Consider the following 19,162-nt stretch of genomic DNA (forward strand, 5'->3'; position numbering starts at 1 on the left):
ATTGTCACAACTGGCATAATCAGACATGTACACGTGGCATGCAACAACTACAGAAAATTGTAATCATAATAATCCCACTCAAAAGCATGCCTTCAGGCTTCCCCCCACTAGTGAAAATGGCACTCAATTGATCCAACCAAATTAGATGGAATGGCCCCCACATCCAAAAATTCATTGTACTAATAATTAATATTACTCCCACCCTAAGCAGCTCAAAATTTAAGGCTTAAACCTTTAAAAGGTCCCTCGCATGGACAACTTGTACACCACCACCACCACCACCACCATCTTTTTGGGTCCTTTACAATCTGCTACTTTAGCAGCATGTAGTACTAGTTTCCAAAATTTAACACTCCCTTCCCGGCATAATGCCCCCACTTCATTAGTTTTGCTTTCTTATTGTATATCACAGAGCAAAATGAAAGTTCATAGCCTTTTTGGGAGTTGGGTGGTGGTTTGTAAAGTTGCTGCAATAGTACTCATATCCACCCAACTCCCAAAAAGACTACTGCAAAACTGAGGGATGATCTTAATCATCAATGTCCAACCCAACTGCTAGAGACCTCAAAGATCAGTGCTAAAAGTGAGAAAACAAGATTGCCAGATTCAACCATGAAGCTATATTCCTTCAGTTTTCTCATTCTTTTGTTCACTTATGGGTATTGCAGATCGGATATTCGCATTCCTTTTCGACTCACGCTTGCTGTCCCTGTGGAATATAGCGTGGGATTCATTGGGAGAGCTCTTCTTTTGGAGACCAACCAAACGGTACCCAACTTTAAAACTGCATTGAGCGTTGAAGCTGTTGATGGGAGGTACTCATGCTCCTTGGAAGTTTTCCTTGGAGATGTGAAGGTCTGGAATTCTGGCCACTACGTAAGGTTTTATACATGGGATATATGTGTGCTAGAGCTAACTGGGGATGGAGATTTAAGGTTGAAAGGTCCAAAAGAGCAAGTGGGATGGCGAACTGGGACTTCTGGACAAGCTGTGGAGGTAAAGCTTCCAATATGCCCAACTCAATTTTGGTATCGTTTATGCCAACATATTTTCTGATGGGATTTTCTTGCGTCTTTTTCATTCGTCTTGATGCAGAGATTACAGATACGGAATTCGGGCAATCTGGTTCTGGTTGACACCTTGGACCAGATAAAATGGCAAAGTTTCAATTTTCCCACAGACGTAATGCTCTGGGGCCAGAGACTCAATGTGGCCACTCGGTTGACTTCTTTCCCAAGAAACTCAGTTTCATTCTACTCCTTGGAAATTCAGCACAACATGATTTCTTTGTACCTTCATTCTGGTAAGTGGAACTATTCCTACTGGGAATTTAAGCCTTCCAATAACAGGAATATCACATTTATCCGATTGGCTTCGAATGGCTTGCGGTTATTCAGTGATAAATATAAAAAAATCGCGCAGATTCCATCGCAACAATCTCAACCTCTAAGGTTTTTAGCGCTGGGAAATGAAACAGGAAATCTGGGGCTCTTCTTTTATCACCCTAGCAAAGGAAGATTTGAGACTGCTTTTCAGGCACTTAACACCACTTGTGATCTTCCTCTGGCTTGTAAACCTTATGGCATTTGTACATTCTCCAATGCTTGTTCATGCATCCGGCATTTAACAAAGGAAACCACAATGAGCTCTAACTGCAGTGAGGGAATTTCCGGAGAGTTTTGCGGCAGTAACCAGGCTGAGATTCTTGAATTAGAGGGTGTTAGCAGTGTTCTGAAAAATGGCCCTAAAAGGGTTAATATTAGCAAAGAAGCATGCTCAAACTTGTGCTTGGAAGACTGCAAATGTGCAGCTGCATTATATTCCTCTGTCAAGGGGGAGACAAACCAACGAGAATGCTATCTTTATGGACTGGTTGTGGGAGTTAAACAGGTTCAAAGGGGAACTGGAGTGAGTTTTATGGTTAAGGTTCCAAAGGGAACTAGTGGTAATCATGGTAAGACTAATGTCAAGAAATGGGTCTTGGCCATGGTAGGAGTGTTTGATGGATTGATTATTCTGCTTGTTCTGGGAGGGCTTGGATACTACTACATACAAAAGAGAAGGAAAAACTTGCAGGCTACTGATAACCACACTTGATTTCATTTGATTCCAGGTTTTTATTGGAATTCAATGCACCATTACAATTCTTTTGTATTCAGTTTGTAGAGGAAAGAAAACAATTTTGCTTGTTATTAACAGACTCGGGTTCATTTGGTGAAGTAATGCACTTCTATTGGAAATTTTTGAAAATTTATATTATTTTCACATTTCATCCACGAGTTTTGGAGAAATCCCAATTTTAATTCTTTTATCAATCTTCCGTTAATTTTTAAAAGGTGAAACGCCGCGTGGCATCTCCATATCACATAAGCCATCTCATTACAAAATAATATAAAAAATTTAGAACATTCATTGTCAACATGGTGTTGGCTGAGCCACCCTGAGACTCATTGAAGCATAAACCACGAGTGGCCCATGGCAAGGTTGCCTTTGTAGTGGCCCTTCATGGCGCCTCCACTACTCGACTGCCTCCGCGGTGGCTAAATCAAGCTACCATCAAGTAGCTTGATCTTGATCTGTTGACAAAATTACTCTTGGGTGGCCTGATTTTGGACATTCAGAGGTGGCACTTGACTTGAAGACCATCGCCCAAGGTAGTAACTATGGCGGTGGCCACTGGCTACTCCCAACAAATATATTCTCCATAATTAGAGTTTAAAATCGAATTGGGCCCATTGACTATGGGCCTGGCAAGTAAAACAAATGAATCTGTAAATAATAAATCTTAGCTTTGGGTACATCACATCCCTCCAATAGAGGCCATAGACTATGTCTCTCCTGGAACTCAAAACCTGGACTCTCTCCACTTGGGGAGGGACCGAAGGTGCCCTTAATTCGGCCCATGGGACTCTTGGCATTAGACAATGGGGCTTCCTTTGGAGCAAAAGATGAGCTGATGAAGCAATTTGGAGTGAAATAGGCATTACAAGTATTATTTATATAACTAATATATTGCAAGAGTGTCCAAACAAGTAAACATATATATATATATATATATACACACACACACACACTAGGGTGAAAGCAACGTTTGTCTAGTTGGATAAAAAAAAATAGAGCATTATTAATAGATAATAAAACTTTTTAACAAAAAAATTATAAATGAAGTATAATAATTACATGTTTGGATACATAAGAAAATAAAAAGATTAGTTCAAAATACACTATAGTTTAATACAAGTTGGAGAAGAGTAACATAGACAAATGAGATAATATAAAATTTTCATCGATTCCTAATCTATTTGCAATTAGCTTAGCTAATTGATAGGATCCTATTACATATAAAAGGCAAAAAAAGACTTCACTATAGTAAATGAATCAAAGAAAGGAGAAGGGCAAACTTACTGGCATATAAATGAGAAGCCGAGATAATAATACAAAATCTTAAAATACAAACATGATAATAATACAAAATTTATCTTGAGGAAAATACTTTTTTTTTTTTTAATTTATATATATATATATAAGTCTTGAAAAAAAGACTTGAAGAAGAAAGGAAGAGACCCTGTGTGAAGGGGAAGATTGTGGACCTGCAAAGTAGGAGCAGGGGAGCAATTGTCTTTGTAGGACTTGCATTAAAACATATACTAAATTAACGTTTTGTCTTTTGTATAGGAATATAATAAATTAAGATCACTTAAGTTGCATTAAAATATAGATACAAAAAATAAGGAAATACTTATCTAAAGAGAATGCATGAAATATAAAAACCCCCTAAATCACATTTTTGACAAATATAAAGACATATTGCAGGAAATCACAAGCAAATATTGCACCTAATACCTTTATCATCAACCTAATACTTTTGTAAACTTGTCAAAATACAAAAGAGCAATAAGATATTCCAAAACAAGTTATAATCTTACAGAGTTAGGTTCATTCTCTTAACTATTTTAAATATTGTACCGTACCGGCTGGTACATACTGTACCAGACACTGGTGTGGTACAGGTATTATAACTATTTCGTATTGACCTACGTACCAGCTGGTATTTCTGCCCTAATATTTTTTCTTCATTTCTTCAAACTATAAGCTCATTTTTTTTTACCTCCAATTCAGACCAGACTATTTATAATTTATATATATATGTATTTATGTATAATTTATTCATATATAAACTATTATTTTGGAATATAATTTTTATATATATTTTTATATATATAATTTATTCATATATCGACTATCCCGAAATGGTATCGATACTGAAATATTTCGTTCCAGTGTCTTGATCAATACGACATCCAGTACGATATTCAAAAATTTGATCCAACTACAAACATCGAAACAATTAATTTACAAAAACACATGAAAGTTCTAAATTATGACATGTAACTTTGAGTCCCACACACATGTCGTATAAACCACTTGAGTGAAAAATGAGACTTGTCCAATAACAAAAAGAAGTGGGGGTAAAGAGAGATTTACTCACACATAGAACCTGCAATATAATATAAGCGACATAAATGGTTGTATCAAGCAAATCTCACCCTCAAGAGCAAAGAGCCTATAGAGGATCCCATTGCCTGCATAACATCAACAACAGAGGAAATGACAGCCATCAAAGATTCGATATCTGCCTATAAAAGTAAAGAGCTAAAAGTGCACCAATTATGCCATAGAGATTTGAAGCTAGAAAACAAACTTTTAGATGGAAGCATCTTTAATAGAATATACAATTCCAACAAAATATATAAAAGAAAAATAACATAACAATTTCTGAAAATATACAAATCCAACCAAATATATATAAAAGAAAAAATAACATAGCAACTTATTTTAGTCCAACAAGAAAAAATAAAATTAAAAAGCATCTTTTTTCTTCATATGGCATCATCTATTCTCCCCTTCGCTTTATTGGCAAACAAATAGAACCTTATATCCACATACCTCGACTTTAGCTTCAGATCGAAACTTCTTGAGCGTCTTGGAGAACTCATTGCGGTCCAAAAACTGAGCCATGACCTTGTGGAGAAAGGCCTTTTGGTCCACAGTTAAGGAACCAGAGGCAGCCTTGTCATGGTGTTTGGGTTTGCAAGCAGAACCAATGTGAGCAACTCGCCATAGTTCCTTTCCTGAAAAACTGTCCACAACCACAAAAATTTAGAGAGAGAAACAGAGAAACAGAGAGTGAGATATGGAGAGGGAGAGGCTGTCTGAGAGAGATCTATAGAAAGGGGTTACCGGCATGAGGAGGCCGCCTAGTGGTGGCGCTGGAAATCGCCTAGTTTGTGATCGAGATGAGAGAACAAAGGGAGAGAGAGACGTTGAGGCTGGGTCTCACCGCTTCAATTGTTTGGGGGGTTACGTCTAGCGGTGCTGCTACTGTGGGTGGCTAAGTTGGTGGTTGGATGCAACGCATGATGTCGCTGGCAGCCAGAAGGAGAGAAATCAAGGAGTGAGAGAACTATAGAGGTGAAGCAAGGCTTCGCTAGGGGCAGCCATGCACCGTGGCTGCTGACGGCGACAAGGGCTTGCCGCGAGGTGAAGAGAGAGAGAGAGAGAGAGAGAGAGAGAGAGAGAGAGAGAGAGAGAGAGAGAGAGAGAGAGAGAGAGAGAGCATGTTAGGTTAAGAGAGAACTCAGAGGAGAGAGATAATCGTGAATGTGAGAGCAGGTTTGTGTTTGGTCTCAGAGTTTCAAAATGCACTCGTGGAGAAAACATGAACTGAAAAGAAGAGAAAAAGAAGTAAATAAAAAAATAAAATGTACTGACAGAAGCACTCGACGGATATGGAGATCACTGACACAAAAAATTCCCTTCCCCATAATTAAAATGATGCACTGACACCTATTGGAAAACAAAATATAAATAAAAAAAGTTACACTGAAACAAGCACTCGTATACATAACATCATTGACACAATCCATCCACACAACCCATCCCCTTTCCTACACAAGTACTCGACAGATACAAGATCACTGACACAAGCAATTTCTTTCCCCATAATTAAAATAATGCACTGATACTTACCACACTTACCAGAGAAAAAGAAATAAATAAAAAAAAGTTTGCACTAACACAACACTTGGATACATAAAATCTGACACAACCCATCTCCTTTCCCATAATTATAATACATTGACACTGACTTACTGTCCATTGACACAAATCGAAAAAATAAATTAAAAGATATTTATATCCTTGTGTAAGCGGACGGCACACAACAAAACAAGAAAGTAAACATACAAGATACAGACGGCACATGGGAAAACAAGAAAGTTTGGATTGCATGTGAGGAAACAAGAAAACAAGAAAAACACTCTTCATTTGATTTGTTGTGTATCCTCCATGGTTTTTTTCTATAAAAGTTTCTTCCACCATAGTTCCATAAGTAAGAGTATATAAATAAATTCAGGGTATTAACCCTCTTCCTTTAAAAATAAAATACATCATTTCCTTTTATTAAGATTCAATATATTATGCCATATATATGAATTCGCCCATTTAAAACTCAAACCATTTATGTTATGATCAGCTATATATATGTTCTTCTCTTTGTTCGCATATATGAATTATACCTATACATAAAAAATATATATGTATATAATATATATCTTCGATCTGTGGTTGTAGCATGAGACTTCTAAATTGAGTGCTAATATTTATTGGAATTCTTCATGAAGAGTACTTCTACTTATAATAGAATTATGTGTGGAGAACACGCTCTTTGTAAGAAAACACAACAGGATGATCCAATCACCCGAAACATAACAATATTCAAGAAACAAAAATGAGAGAGCTCGTAAGAATATTACGAAAATCAAGATTGTTGTATTCTGTGTAATAAGAACCAAAAGTTGTACAAAGTTTCTATATATACAAGGAAAGAAATGTTGTGTACACATGCAGTAAAACTTGCAAACTATCTTTACAAAGTAACTAACTAAATGCTACATAAGTATGCTAATGTTTCCATACTTCCCTTCAAGATGGAGTATGAATGTCAAGCACACCCTTCTTGGAAAGAAGATGAACAAACTAAGTGTAAGGCAAAGCTTTTGTGAAGGCATCAACTAATTGAAGTTGAGAGGTCACATGTAAAGTTTGAAGTACATCGGATTGTATTTTCTCATGTACCAAATGACAATATATATAATTCTATATGTTTAGCTATTTTGTTAAAAACAAGATTTGCTGCTATGTGGAGAGCAGCTTTGGTGTCACAAAATAAAAATATTGGAGATTGATGAGAAATACCAAACTCTTAAAGTAAAGCAATCAACCATGTTAATTCAAAAGCAGTGGAGCCAAAGCTCTATATTCAGTTTCGACTGATGATTTAGATACTATACTTTGTTTCTTGGATTTCCAAGAAACAAGAGAATCACCCAAGAATGCACAAAATCCAGTAACTAAATTTCTAGTGTTTGGATAAGTGGCCCGGTATGAATCTGTGAAGCCTTTCAAGTGCAAGAAAGAAGAAGACGAAAGAAATATCCCCTGGCCAGGTGTACCTTTGAGGTAACGTAACACATGGCGTACAACATTTAAGTGTATTTGGGCGGGCTTGTCTATGAATTGGCTTAAAACTTTATTGTTATGGTTAATTAAAGTAGCATTCCTACCAATCTTCTGTATACTGTGGGATCATCCAATAGATTTGAATCACTCTTAACCAAGCATAGATTAGGAATCATAGGTACTTTAGTTGGTTTACAACCAAGGAAACTAATATCAACAAGTATTTCCAAGGTACAATGTCTTTGATTGTGACGCCCCCAACTCCCACATACGGATACGTGAAAATCGAAGTATCGGGATAATGACAACACGGGTCATGCATTCCATTGCAAAGTGCCAAGTGTGTGTATATGCAACATGTGTACATTAAAAATAACGCAGTGGGTGATAAAAGTCTTTCAACTAAGTATCAGAATTTTGTTTAAATACAAACTCGCTTAAAACAAGCGTATTAAAATAATACAAGTCCCATTAATGTCATAAATCTGAAAATACATAATTAAAGATGAAAAATAATACAAGCCAAAAACTCCAATCAGTCCTCTGGCAGAGCCACCTCCTCAGGCTCAGCCTCATTTTCATCTGCATCAAAATCTATGGTATCAAATACGATACCGCAGGTAAGTAATAATCCAAGCAACCCACAAAATGAAAATACATTAAAGCCACAATAATATGCATGAACGTGATGCCATATACATGAGATCTGAAAATAAACATTTTTAAAAAATAAGCATTTTCCAACACAGGCCAAAAATCCTATTTTTGGCCCACAATATTTCATTTAAAACATTTTCTCACCATTATACTAGATAATAGCTCAAAGCAACAATCCACCATGTTTCCAGAAAACGGCCCATTAACCAATATAAAAACCAATGTCCAATTTTATCCGTATGCACCATGATCTTCCCTATGGATCATCCGCACGCCCTGGCTCTCATGTCACACCGCAGGTAACGACCACATATGTGACATCTTAACGAGCGATACCCAGCTCTACACCCAGCGCGTACCATGACCAGGCATCCTCTAGCCTCCGCCAGCTGAGGGGCTATGGAGTCGACATGATAACGTTACCATATCGTCCAAGCCTGTTGTTGCCCAACGATAACCCAGTGGATGTCACTCACTATATTCCGCTCCCGAATGACTAGATGAGCTCCACCGGGATAATGTTTGATCCCAGTTTGGAATCATAATACACACGCACCCAGAAATTTATTAATACTTGAAAACTCAGTTTTCAATTTTCAACACATGTACATGCATGCATCATGCAATACAAATGATATGACAAATTATTCAATAAGCCCAGCATCATCCAAACATAAATAAATCAATCCTCAAATCCATCCGACCCCTTACTACTCGGACTCAGTCTGACACAACCAACCAAATCATAATGTATTGTTAAAGCAAAAATATATTTAAAAGAAGTTTGGAAAAAACTTACAGCGTTATAAAATATTTTTTGAATGATAATTGAGCTGCAAAAGGTGGTAGAAAGGCAACGTCATAGTGTAAAATAAACTGTGACCATGGGTCTCAAAATACACAAATTTGAATGGAGACAAACGAAGACTAGGGAAGACTAGGGTGGGGCTTAAGGGTGTTAGTGAAGCTAATGAAAGTGGTGGTTGGCCGTGGGTATTGATATAAACAGTGATTGAAAATTAAAAAGGCTAAAACAAAAAGTGATGGCTTTCACCGGTGATAGATTGGGGCTAAAGATGGGTGTGTTAGGTAACTTGAAGGTCGGTGGTAAAGAGGTGGTGGCCAACAGCAGTGTGGTGGCGACGCTGGAGCACAAAAGCTGTGCAGCTTGGTGGTCTTCGTGGGAGCAAAGATCGGCTAGTTAGGGGTTGAGAGTGGTGGAGGATGCTGGCTGACAGGAGGGGAAGCTATGACGGTGGTGTGTAGGATGGTGGCGCACGGCGGTGTAGTGAACTTATACCCCATTCAGGCTTTACACGGCTAGAGAGAGAGAGAGAGAGAGAGAGAGAGAGAGAGAGAGAGAGAGAGAGAGAGAGAGTGGGGCGTGGGGGTGGTGGCCGATGCAGGGGAGGTCGCCAATGAGTGGGGAAGATGGTGGGCTGGGCGGTGACGTCGGACGGTAGAGCATGGCGGCACCGATGGTAGTGAGAGAGATGCACATGAGGGAAGAGGGGGGCTGGGTCACGTAGATGGGGAAAAGAAAAACAGAGGGGAAAAAAGAAAAGGGGAGAAGAAAAAGAGAAGAAAAAAGAAAAGGGAAAAAAGAAAAAGAGAAAAATAAAAGGAGGGGAAAGAAATGAGATCCAGTGTTTTCAATCTGTGTCTCAAAATGGATCCAATGAAATAAATTTTAAAACAAAAAATTTAAATAAAATAATTTAAATTCAATAACTTAGTAAACTAAAATAATAAAATCCAACAATAAACTAATTTAAAATAAAGAGCACAGTAAAATAAATAAAAGTCAAATAAAACACTACAACTCAATATTAATAAAATAAAATAGTTAAAGCTCAACAATAAAATAATTCAAGCTAAAGATTAATTTAAATGCGAAATAATTATTAATATCAAGAAAAGACATTATTTAAATCTCACAACTTAAAAAAATCATAAAACAATACAACGAGAAATACGTTTAATTTAAAATAAAAGAACCACTAATTATAATAATTTTAAATAATATTTCAATAAAAATACACATAAATACATGAGGGTATCACAGAGTGAAATTCCTTTAGAAAATCTGACAACTTCCAATCCAAGAAACAATTTAAGCTCTCAAAGATCTTTAATTTGGAAAGCATTGTGATAAACATATTTTATATCTTGGACAGCCTTAAGGTCATTATTGGCCACAATCACATCATCAACATGTATAAAAAGAGCAAGAAATTCTAGTAAATAAAGAATAGCCACACTTGGGTGGTGTAAAACCATGTTGTAAGAGGCAACTAGTGAGTTTATAACATGCACCACTATTGAGAAGCTTGATTTAGGCTATAGAGTGATTTTGTTAACTTGCACAGCTGAGTCTCTCCCTCTTTGCCACAACCTTGAGATAGTGTTATATACACTTCCTTATCCAAATCTCTATAATGAAATGTGTTATTGATATATAATTGATATAAATACCAGTTCTGTGAGGAAGCAATGACAAGTAAATGTCTAATACTTTTAAGTTTAGCTACGGGAGAAAATGTATCAATAAAATTTAAGTCCTCTTGTTGAGTGTATCTTTTGGCTAGAAGCTTAGCTTTACATCTTTCAATGGTGCCATCTGATTTGTATATAATTTTGTACACTCGTTTACAACCAATTGTGTGTTTATCAGAAGGCAAGTCAGTGAAAATCCAAGTATTATTTTTCTCAAGAGCAATTAACTTAGTTGCCATAGCCTCTTGCTAGTGGGCAAACTTAATGGCTTGGTGGCCGTAGTATTTAGGCTCAAAGTGAGATGAAAGTGCAATAGTAAAAGCACAGTGAGTGGAACAAAGTTTGTTATAACCTGCACACTTGAGTCTGCCCCTCTTTGCCATAACCTTGAGGTAGTGTCATATACGCTTCCTCATACAAATTTTCATGTAGAAATGTGTTATTTACACCTAGTTGATGTAAATATCAGTTTTGTGAGGAAGCAATGGCCAATAAACATCTAACACTTATAAGTTTAGCCATAGGAGAAAATATATCAATAAAATCCAAGCCCTCTTGTTGAGTGTATCTTTTAGTTACAAGCCTAGCTAGCTTTATATCTTTTGATGTGCCATCTGATTCGTATTTAATTTTGTACACCCATTTGCATCCAATGGGGTATTTATCAAGAGGCAATTCAGTGAAAACCCAACTATTATTTTTCTTAAGAGCAATTAACTTAGTTGCTATAGCCTCTTATGAGTGGCCGGCAAACTTAATGGCTTAGTGATAGTATTTGGGCTCAAAGTGAGATGAAAGTGCAATAGTAAAAGTACGGTGAGTAGAACAAAGTTTGTTATAAAAGAGATAGGTAGCTAAGGAATAAGGAGTACTCACTTTGAAAGAAGCTATAGCAATGGAAGAATCAGTATTAAACAAAGAAGAAGTGATCAAATCACAATGATATTGCTGTAAATGTTGTGGTGGATGCTTGATTCTAGTAGATCTTCTAATAGGTGGATTATTATTTGAAATTGGTTGAGACTAATCAAGGCTAACAGAGTGATTAGAAACTTTGAAGAAGTATTATTGACAGGAGGTAAGGTAACGATTGGTGTGTTTGATGCATAAATGAGCAAAACAAAAGAATATAAAGAGATAGATCGAGGATATGAAGAAATGGTGTTGATGTTTTGGTGAGGAAAAAAATGTTCATAGAATACTACATCTCAAGACAAGAAAACAAATTTAGAGTGCAAATCATACAATTTTGTTCCCTTGTACCCCAAAAGGATAACCAAGAAAAAGACATTTCCTAGCTCTAGAGTTGAATTTTGACTTGTGAACAGTAAGAGTGTTGGCATAACATAAACTACCAAACACTTCTAAATGAGAGTAGGTGGGTTTTTGAGAGAATAAAAGCTCATAAGGAGATTTATTAGAGAGAGTAGGAGTAGACAACCTACTATTAAAACACAATTCCCCAAGAAACAAGTGGTGAATTGCTTGAAATCTCAAGGCTTGTACAATCTCTAGTAAATGGCTATGCTTTCTTTCTACTTCCATTTTGTTGAGGAGTGGCTTCACATCTCTTTTGGTGAATGATCACTTTCTTACAAAAATAGGTAAGCATATCAAACTTTAATCCATTATCACTCCTTGCAGTTTTTACTTTACAATGGAACCTTGTTTCTACAAGAGCAATGTAGGACATGAGCTTGGTTCGAGTTTCATATTTTGTTTTCATTAGATATATCCAAGTTGCTCTTGTGAAGTCATTAACGACAGTTAAAAAATAATGAAAACCATCTAGAGTAGGAATGGGAAATGCACCTCATATATGGTAATGAATTATTTCAAAAGGACAAAAAGTGAGAGATTTGCTTTTGGGAAAAGCTAACCGAGACTGTTTTGCACAATGGCATACGTCACAGTTTGTATGTTTTGAAGGCCGAGTTACAACAGGAAATTGTTATGTAAGAAACTTTGTTTGAGAGAAGAAGGATGACGTAGGCGATAATGCAATAGATCTTAATTGATAGGGCTACAAGCAGAAGATACAAAGGAAGAACTGGAAATAGAAGATATATTGGAACCGGATACATAAGAAATTGATGCTCTATTGTGCATCAAACAGTAAAGATCACTTCTTTCTTCACCCAAACTGTCTTCTATGCATACAGATCCTAAATGAAGCAAAGTTTGTGAAAGTAAATTAGGTAGCATTTAGAAGAATGAGTAAGTTGACTGGCTGAAAAAATATTAAAAAAGATATAAGGAACACACATGATATTATGAAGAATTAAGGAATTAGAAATTTTAACAACTCATGTGTGTGTAATGGAAACTTTATGTCCATTAAGAAATGTGATAAAGGCTTAATTAGCAATAGTGTAAGATTAGAAAAATGACACTGAGCTAACCATATGGTTAGTAGCTCCAGTGTTGATAATCCATGGAACATTAAGATTTGATTGGTAGTCTTTGGTTGAGAACAAAGAAGGATTAAGATTCATAGTAAAGAAAAATATACATGATTGATTGAAAAATGATTGGGGCTTTGGTTGAGATGTGGACCTACTAAATGAGTCAAGGAAGGTTTTTCAGTAGAATTATGTATCTCAAGCAAAGAAAGTAATTGCTAGCATTGGTCTTGAGTAAAAGGTAGTTGAGGTATCTCACTTACTTGTATATCTTATGAAATTATATCAGATGAATTACCATAAACATAATTTACTCTAGGCTTTGTATTCTTGTAACCAGGGGAATACCCATGTAATTTGTAGCATTTTTCTTTCATGTGTCCCATCATTCCACAATGACTACAAATAGGCTTTGATTTTTGTGAAGATAATTTAGATCTTGGTGCAGATTTCTAGCGCAATCAAATGATTGTCTTGTTGAAATCAAAGTAGCAAACTTCAAATTAGGATCTTTATGAGAGTTAATGCTACGATGACGTACTTTTTGCAAAATAGAAGAAAAACCTATTTATGGGTGGCATGGGATCTATTAAGAATATTTAGGCTCTAACATGAGAATGAGTCTCATTAAGCCCCATAACAAAATTTCATCACATACTTTTGTTGCTGAGATTCGATAATTCCTTTCAACACACCACAATTGCAATTTGGTCAACATCCACAATTTAGAAAAGTTTTAAAGTTCATCAATTCATCCCACATAGTCTTTAATTGAGTATAGTAATCACTTACAGACATATCTTCTCGAAGCAAGGATGAAATATCGTTTTGTAGTTGAAAAATTCGTTGCCCATTCTATTGTGAAAATCGTTCTTTGTGATAAGCCTAAAATGCAGTAGTTGTATATATGTAAATATTGCAACTTGATGCTATTTTCTTCGAGATGGAATTGAGAATCCATGAGAATACCATATCATTACATCAAAACCAAGCATTGCACAGGATCAGAAGGCAAACCGAGATTACAGTGATCAATAAAAACCACTTTATTCCTTGCTTTTAGAGCCATCCTCATATATGACTCTAAGAATGATAGTTATCTCCATCCAATAACTGAGAAACAATCCCAGGATTGTCTCCATTGTGGAGAAAATATGGACTTGAAGAATCTTCTGTGAGATTGATAGTAAGTGATGCAGAAGAGGAAGCCATCAACAATGACCAAATTTTGTCTGTTATGTCAATGGTGGCTAGAAATACTTGCAAGTTGATTCAAAATGGAGAGGCAAATTTCTGGTTCGATAATTGGCTGGGGGACGGGGCACTAGCTGATTCACAAAAGGTGGTGGGCGACACAAAATTGCCGGTTGTTGATATGAGAACGTACACCGTTGGGCTGGGATATGCAGAAGTTAACCGCCCTGTTACCTGTGTCGCTGGTTAAAAAAAATTGTAGCTTGGCCGGGAACATTATGAAATGGTAAGGATATTCTGGTTTGGCGGCCTTTTTTGGATGCAGTGTTTTCGACAAAATCTGCTGGCATGTTATCAGGTTGCATGGAGATACTTGTCTATGGTATAAATGGCTATGGCACAAGTATATTCTTAAGAAAATGTCCTTTGTTTGTTGGCGAGCAAAAAAAGAGGCCTTGTCGGTGGATGACTTAATTGCTAATTTTGGGATCCCTTTGGTCTCAAAATGTAACTGTTGTGTGTCTCCGAAACAAGAAACAGTTTATCATGTTTTAGGTGATGGGGAGCTAGCCACCAAAAGCTGAAATTATTTTGCAAGTATTCTGGGCATTCAGCTACCTCATATTCGAAATTGGAAGGGGATCATTAATATATAGTGGTTAAGTGCTTCGGTGGCTTCACAAATAGGTGTGTGCCAGGGGCTTTTACCTATTATTATCACTTGGGAGTTGTAGCGAGCTGCACGAATGAATGATAAAATTACTAATTGGCGAGGGGTGGTTCGGTGGGTGAAGACAACCTTGTTAGATCTGTTCCTTCGAGATCGTAAATTTACACATATGCATCATCAAGATCTAGCAATTCTTAAAGAATTAAATGTTCCATTTGTTCCAGTTAAAAAGAAAAGTGCGAAGGTTGTTGCTTGGAAGAAACCGAGAAGGAGTGGTGTCAAGTTAAATATTGATGGGAGTTCTCTTAGTAATCCTGGGATGGCTAGCGAGGGAGGCATTCTCCGAGATAATAAGGGTCGAACTATGGCGGGTTTTGCAACCCATTATGGTGTGGCATCCAATAACGTCACTGAGGGACATGCTCTTTTGGATGGCCTCCACATGGCTCACCATATGGGACTTAGAAATGTTATGGTGGAATCGAATTCGGCAGTTCTAGTGGGATGGATCCAAGCCAGAGAGTGTAACATTTGGTATTTGTGGAAGTTTTGAGAAGAAATTAAAATGTTGTTTGATGCCTTGAATTGCAGTATTTGCCATATTTTTAGAGAAGCTAAAATGGTTACGGATTTTCTTGCCAAACAAGGTGCTCTTAATAATTGTTGGTCGTTTACTAAAGCAGAGATTGGAAGCGGGATGCTTAAAGGTTTGCTGCGAATGGATTGTTGAGAGCTTCCTTATTTACGCTTATAATAATTTTTGAATTGGTTTTGGCTTTGAAAATTGTTGGCATATGAGATGTAATATCGCAGGTGTATTGGATTGTTCTCAGGGTATTCCTCCGCCACAAGTGAAGGTTTTTTTAATAAAATCGATAGGAGGTCACTCATGGACATGTGACCTTCGCTCTTCTTAAATATATATATATATATATATATATAAACATGTATGAAAACACTGCAGGATGATTCAATCACCCAAAACACAACAATATTCAAGAAACAAGAACGAGAGAGCTCGCAAGAATATTCTGGAAATCAAGATTGCGGTATTCTGTGTATTGAGAACCAAAACTTGTATAGAGTTTATATGTATACAAGGAAATAAATGTTGCTTACACGTGTAGTAAAAATTGTAAACTATATTTACAAAGTAACTAACTAATTGCTACACAAGTATGCTAATTTGTCAATAGTACTCTTTACACCGTTGACATGACAAGATTTAGTTTGTAAAAGATTTGAATTATAAAATTCTATTGCTAATCAAGTTTTACCATGTTAATGGCATGGAGGATATACTTTACACATTGGCTTACAAATAGAAAAATTAATTTTTTAAATTACGAGCTCTCTATATGTCTCAATGCGAAAGAGGATATACTCGATGTGGACATACTAATGTAATAGATTAGGGGCTCAACTTATTCAGAGTGGATCCCACTAGAAATCAGATTCTTTCTAGATCGAGTGAAGAGCTAATTCAATTCTCATGAAAAATGCATCGATCCAATTATACAGTTCTAGTCAAGGTCTTCATGATCATAATTCGTTTATTTGACAACTATTGTTAACTAAACTGAAAACTAATAATATAAAAGAAAATCAGAAAGGCCTCGATCGAGGAAGGGACCCGGCCAAATATTGCTGCCAATTTTCTAGGAGTTTTGGCCTATCGTTTTGTAAACTACTGTTTGATAGAATGATGGACAACTTCCATAGGTAACATATTGGGTCATCATGCATGGCCAGAAGAACTGATGTCACTTTCTTAATTCCTTTCAACACAGAGAGAGGATCTCTAGCTCAAGGCTAGCTCCTATTTTGTGGGGCAATTGAACATCTAGCAAGTCCAAAGTTAAAATCTTAGCTGTCCGACGGCCCCATGTCGAAAACGTCTTGTGCAAAATGCTCTTTGATTAAAGGACCGGATTACTTCGATATCCTTGTGCTATCTGCATGCAGTACTTTGCAGGTTGTTCTCGTCTGATCTGCATGTTGCTGGCTATCCAACATGTGAGGAAAAAGGACAAAGAGCGCCATGCACATCGTACAATCTGCTCCAATGAGTTTTTCCTATCATATATAATTTTTCTCCCTTTCTCTTTACACAATTTTAGATGCAATTGTTGTGTTTCGTAATTTGAACCTTAGCCCGTGAACCTTAAATGTCACTAGTCTCACGTCCCGACAGAGGAGTGGCATGTCTGCCTGGACCCCCAATGACTTAAACATCAGTTGTCACAGACTAGCTAGAGACCCCACGATTCCAATAATATTGTCCTAATCAAATAACAGAAGACTGCCTACCTTAATAATTATTATTACTCAGGAATATGGCCCCTAATACCAAAAAGTTGGATTCACTTTGTTCGTGGGGTAGGGCTGACTCATAAACGATAAAAAAATGAACTCTGAGATGCTCTATTTCTTGATGGTACGAGCTACGTTTCAAAATAGGGTACACACACATATATATATGCTGGGATTTAACTAAAGTTTCATTGCGGGTGATTCCCACTTAAATTAGGTAGGATTAGAATATTACGTACGGTCCTAGCAGTGCTGGCTTATTTCATAAATTTTTTATTGTAAAATAAATTTAACAATCACAAAATTATTTCTATATAATCTATTTGTAGGTGTAGCAATTAATTTTGAGCGTCAATTCATGAATAAGTGGACTGAATATATAAAGGTTTAAGCGGAAAAAAAATTCTAGCTGTCAGAGAGATTGTAAGGGTGAGTATGGTTTGCCACGTCCTTGCGGTCTGATCTTGTCTGCATATATACCACCAGCGATTGTTTCGAAAAGCTTGGCCAGTTGATGCGAACTTTAGGGCACGTACTTAAAATAATTTGTGACCCTTTTTATCTACAGTATTGTCGTCTATCCCCTGGTACTCTGATCTTTCCCCCCAACGTCGTCTCTGCAACAGTCTTTCTAGCATTCTGATCTGCAACAGTACCGAGAAAACACTACGTGAACGTATCCCCTTTCATCGGTACTACTACTGTTCTTTCAGCGTTTATATCTATTTAGTCCCGACCTATAAAGTATATATCTTGATCTCTAAGGCAAAAGTGTGTGTATATATATATATGTATATATAAAAGTGAAAATGATCTGCCATCACTCACATGTATGACTTGTAAGAACAAAGTAGTGTGTGTGTGTGTGTATATATATATATATATATAACAGTGAAAATGATCTGCCATCACTCACATGTATGACTTGTAAGAAGAAAGTAGATCAAGTACTTTTTCTTGAGCTTATATCTAAATATATTATAGATATATATTAGACTTCAAACCATCATCGTCTTTTATAGACAATAACTGGTGAAGGTTTTGAATTCAAAACTAACCTAGCTATCTGTCGACGTTGGTGGCAGATAGCTAGGTTAGTTTTGAATTAGTACGTACTGCCCCTCTATCTAAATTTGAAGCATTGGATCTCATATATGCAGGAAAAGCATAGAAAAGAATTTATTTATATTTTAAATATAAGGGATTGTCACGAGACACGTTTCCAAATCTGGCACTATTTGTATTAACATCCGTACGTATTGTCTGATTGGAAATTTAATCATGCTCTCTACAATATTATATTTCCCCCTAACCCTAGCTGGCGGCAGACATTCTTCATTTTCCCGAATAAATATTTAATATTAGTGGCCATACATAACAGATAAATGGGGTTTTTTGATCGATCAGTTTCTTGTCATGATCAGCTACAACTGATAAATAAAATTTAATTTTTCAGGACATTCTAGGAGTCAGCTAGAGAACAATCAAATCGTAGAAAGAATAATAGGAAAATTTCCGAAATTGTTTAAAGCAAGATGAACTAATTAATTTGAAATGGGGTTGAAAACCTCAATCTCTATATATCGAGGAATGGGTGAGGATTATTAATAAATATTAAGGAAGTAGGTGAATGTTATCACATGAATTACTTCATCGATCATTTGAACTATGCTTACACTGTCTTTAATTTCTTAATAAGTTGTATTTTCAGTGAAATAGTTTGATTAACTTACTGCTTATGCATGGCCATACTTTTGTAGTACCATTAATTCTCCACTTTCTCGCAGACAGTACTGTTACTTTTTCAAAAGACCCAAACAAAAAAACATTTCCGCTTAAGATGCCGAGTGAATTAATAAATCGTTAATATATTAAAAAATGTTCTTAGGTTTTCTTGTTGCGTACTAGT

At 36.3% G+C, this 19,162-nt stretch overlaps 1 protein-coding gene across 2 annotated transcripts; it reads left to right on the plus strand.

Moving 5' to 3' along the window:
• The first annotated feature begins 256 nt into the window (after positions 1 to 256).
• LOC122275368 (G-type lectin S-receptor-like serine/threonine-protein kinase SD2-5) lies at positions 257 to 2,259 on the plus strand. 2 transcript variants are annotated; one of them, XM_043084395.1, is made up of 3 exons: positions 257 to 996; positions 1,096 to 1,303; positions 1,478 to 2,259. In XM_043084395.1, exons 1-3 carry the CDS (start codon positions 613 to 615, stop codon positions 2,095 to 2,097), a joined length of 1,212 nt encoding a protein of 403 aa, XP_042940329.1. In that variant the 5' UTR covers positions 257 to 612; the 3' UTR covers positions 2,098 to 2,259. The 2 variants fall into 2 exon arrangements, with proteins under 2 accessions (XP_042940329.1, XP_042940328.1); XM_043084394.1 differs by having other exon boundaries at positions 258 to 996; positions 1,096 to 2,259.
• The last annotated feature ends 16,903 nt before the right edge of the window (positions 2,260 to 19,162 follow it).

Source organism: Carya illinoinensis, chromosome 9 (assembly GCF_018687715.1).
Source record: "Carya illinoinensis cultivar Pawnee chromosome 9, C.illinoinensisPawnee_v1, whole genome shotgun sequence".
NCBI classification, from domain to species: Eukaryota; Viridiplantae; Streptophyta; class Magnoliopsida; order Fagales; family Juglandaceae; genus Carya; species Carya illinoinensis.